Here is a 3,795-nt window from a genome sequence, read left to right as displayed (position 1 = left end):
TCTCTGATCTCCCAGCTGAAAGTGGGATATTTTGCTCCTAGAACTCTTGGCCTGATTCTCTCTCCTCTTCCCCTGTTCCCACTCTCTTCCTTGTAAAGGTTCATTCGTGTCATTTCTTCCTAGTAGAATGCTAATTATTTTTCTTTTCTTCTTGGAGGGGGGAAGGCAGGGCAATTGGGATTATGTAACTTGCCCAAGGTCACATGGTCAGTAAGTGTTAAGTGACCAGATTTGAACTCAGGTCCTCCTGACTCCAGGGCCGGTGCTCTATTCACTGTGCCATCTAGCTGCCCAGAATGCAAATTCTTGAGGGCATAATTGTTGCCTTCCTAATGCTGAGTAGAGGGCCCTCAACACATGAAGTGATAACAAAGGACAGATAGTGAATCAAATGACAGGTAACATATGGGTAATATATATTGATATATTCAAACATACATATTCATATGTATGTTAATATAGTATGTATATATGCCCAAACATAGTATACACACACACATATATGCTACAAAACTGTGCATACCCTTTGATCCAGCAACACCACTTCTAGGTCTATATCCCAAAGACATCCCCCTCAAAAAGGGAAAAGGATCTATTTGTACAAAAATATTTATAGCATTTCTTTTTGTGGTGGCTAAGAACTGGAAATCAAAGGGATGCCCATCAATTGGGAAATGGCTAAACAAACTGTGGTATATGATTGTCATGGAATATTATTGTGCTATGAGAAATGATAGGCAGGGAGATTTCAGAAAAACCTGGAAAGGCTTACATGAACTGATGCAGAGGGAAGTGAGCAGAACCAGCAGAACATCGTACACAGTTGCAGAAATATTTTTTGATGAAGAACTGTGAGTGACTTTGCTATTCTCATCAATACAATGATCTAAGCCAATCCCAAAGGACTCATGATGAAGCATGTTATCCATTTCCTGAGAAAGAACTGATATTGATTGAATACAGACTGAAGCAGGCTATTTTTCCACTTTCTTTCATTTTTTCTTTTATTCATGTTCTCTTGTGCAAAATGACTAATATGGAGATGTTTTACATAACTACATATGTATAACCTATATCTGATTGCTTACCATCTCAGGGAGGGAGGAAAGGAGGAATAGAATTTGGAAATCAAAATTTTAAATAAAAATGTTAAAAATTGGAAAAAATATAGTATGCATAGATCTAACTAGTGTATCTCCATAAAGACCCCAAAGCTCTCCACTACTCTATTTCCTTCTCTAAGAAACCTTGTGCTCTGAATAATCTCTAACCATTTCATTAATACATACATATACCCAATATATGTTCCCTTAAATTCCTATGTTTTTGTTTCTGTTCTGGTGAGTTCCTATGGGGTAGGGATGGGTGGGCAGGAAGCCTGCCTATGCTTCACCAAATTTCCCCTTGGATTTCTAAAGAGTTCCAGCCTCCATCACTAGGTCAGCCTCTTCAGGTTGAGATGAATGCCATTCTTGGAACGCAGAATCAGTTGGAGTTGCTTGATGGGTGGCTGAGTAGGGTCTGGGGAGAATTCAAAGTGTAGTAGGCAGAGGGCGGTGACCACCTTCATTTCTGTCATGGCAAATTGCTTCCCAATGCAGTTCCTGTCAGTCAGAGTCAAGAGAAAAATGGCCTCAGTCCCAGGTCCAGAGAGGTTGGATCAAACTCATGCATGCAGAACCTGGCTTTATGGGAGACACAGGTAGCTGATGGAAGCTAGCAAAACACTACCCACATCCACACCCACACCCCTCTCATTGGAGCTACTCAGCAATGTCATGATTTACATGCTATAGGAATTATTCTACTCATTTTACAGATGAGGAACCAAAGACACCAGGCTCACCCTCATTAAAAGTGTGATTTGAACTGACTTTAGTCCTACCCTTTATCTACTAAACTATAATACTGCTTCAATAGAAATCTAAGAAGGCTGAATGAAAACCAGATGGAGAACCTCAGGAAAAGCAGGAAGTGGGTATAGCAGCAAAAAAGGAACTATACTTTGCTTTGGATGGAAACCAAGCAGTGGATGCAGTCAGTCAGCCACTGAGTCAGTGAGTATTGAGTGCTTACTATGTGCTGAGCGCTATGCCAAGGGCTAGAGATAAAAGAGAGGCCACAGATGGTCCCTGCCCTCAAGGATCTCTCAATCTAATGGGGGGACAACATGCCAACACCAACAAAACACATACAGTGATTCTTGCAGAAATCACGATTTGGGGACCCCGAGGTGGTAACAGTAACAAGAGTTAGCATAGTTGCAGCACAGTCCTTTCTAAGTATCAGAGTCTCCCAACAACCCTGTGAGGTAGGAGCTATTATTATTCACATTTTTACAGATGATGAAGCTGAGACAGTGATCAAATGACTTACCCAAGGTCATATAGTATGTGAGGTTGGATTTGAACTCGGGGCTTCCTGATTTTACTGTACCTACCTAGATCAGAGTACACTGCCTGAGTAGTCAAGTGGTATTTATTTCAAACCTATTAGATGTCAGGTATTTGTCTAGTGTTTAGCCTGAACTCAGTGCCTGGAACAAAGCTGGGGCTTAATAAATGCTGGTTGACTTGATTTGACTTGCCTGGCCTGGCCCAGCATACCAAACTCCATTCCTCCAAATGTTCCTACAATCCAGCTCTATTCTCCTTCTCTGACATGTCTCCACCTGCATAAGGGTAGGAAGCAGGCTGATTGCAAAGCTGGTTCCTCTCCACCCTGAATTGAGGGAAGGAAAGTAAAGGAACTTTGGAGGTACATAGATGGGCTTGTTAAATAGAGTGTAGAACCCAGAGTGATCCTGGACAATTCACTTAACCTTTTTCTGCCTCAGTTTCCTAAACTGTAAACAGCATCTACCTTCTAGGGTTGTTCTGAGGATCAAATAAGAGAATATTTGGAAAGTGCTTAAAACAGCACACAGTAGGTGCTTAATAAACGACTGTTCCCTTCCTCCCTGATGCTGAAATTTCCATAGTTTCCACTTCCCGAACACTGAGGGTCATCACTGACCTGGGTCCAGCTGAGAAGGGCATGAAGGCAAAGGGATGACGTCCTGAGGAATTCTCAGGAGTGAAACGCTGGGGGTTAAATACCTGCAACAGAAAAGAAGGCTTGGCTTAGACATCTCCTTAGCACTCCAGTACTGGGAAGCCCAGCTCTGACTCAGAAGAATCTCCTCCTTGTGGGCTTCATCGCCTACTTATTAAGCACCAATGGTGTGGAAAGCATTGTTTTAGGGGGAGAGGGGATAGAGAGACAATTGAAAGAGGAGGCAGAAGTGTTGCCTGACTTCTTCACTGCCAGTGACATATGACAGAGCTTAGGGAGGAGGGGATGTATTACATCCATTGAAGGAGGGCAAATATCATATCTGCTTTCAGGGAAAAAAAGAGAGAAGGATCCACAAACTAGTTTATAGTGAGTTTGACTTCTGTCTCTGGTTAATTCTGGATTCTGCTATCAAAGGGATGGTTGTTCAATGTCTAGAAAAGGAAGCAATAATCACAAAAAGCAACTTGACTTCAATAAGATCTGCCACTTCCTTCCTCTTTCTTTCCCTTCCTTCTTGTCTTTCCCTTTCTTTCCTCCCTTCCTTCTTTCCTATGTCTTCTTCTTTCCTTCATTCCTTTTTTCTATCCATACTTCTTCCTTTTTCTTTTCCTTCCTTTCTCTTCTTTCCTACTTCTTCCCTCCCTCCTTCTCTTTCTTTCTTCCTTTCTTTCTCTTTCTTTCTCTCTTTCCCTCTTTCTTTCTTTCTTTCTTTCTTTCTTTCTTTCTTTCTTTCTTTCT

General features: G+C 41.7%; 1 protein-coding gene across 2 annotated transcripts in view; it reads right to left on the bottom strand.

Annotated features, from left to right (window-relative positions):
- Positions 1–977: 977 nt before the first annotated feature.
- LOC138165005 (cytochrome P450 4B1-like) overlaps positions 978–3,795 on the bottom strand; it is a 31,509-nt gene continuing 28,691 nt past the window's right edge. The window contains exons 11-12 of one of the 2 annotated variants that reach the window (XM_069093051.1): positions 3,016–3,098; positions 978–1,604 (exon numbers count right to left, since the gene is read on the bottom strand). In XM_069093051.1, coding sequence (XP_068949152.1) covers positions 1,436–1,604; positions 3,016–3,098 — 252 coding nt within the window. In that variant the 3' untranslated portion in view covers positions 978–1,435. Of the gene's footprint in view, positions 1,605–1,651; positions 1,686–3,015; positions 3,099–3,795 lie in introns of those variants that run through there. The other variant, XM_069093052.1, reaches the window with a different exon arrangement.

The sequence above is a fragment of the Petaurus breviceps genome, unplaced genomic scaffold (genome assembly GCF_028583685.1).
Source record: "Petaurus breviceps papuanus isolate PSGF00001 unplaced genomic scaffold, PetGlider_PUasm1.0 207, whole genome shotgun sequence".
Lineage (NCBI taxonomy): Eukaryota > Metazoa > Chordata > Mammalia > Diprotodontia > Petauridae > Petaurus > Petaurus breviceps.
This window is presented reverse-complemented; position numbering and strand designations above follow the sequence as displayed.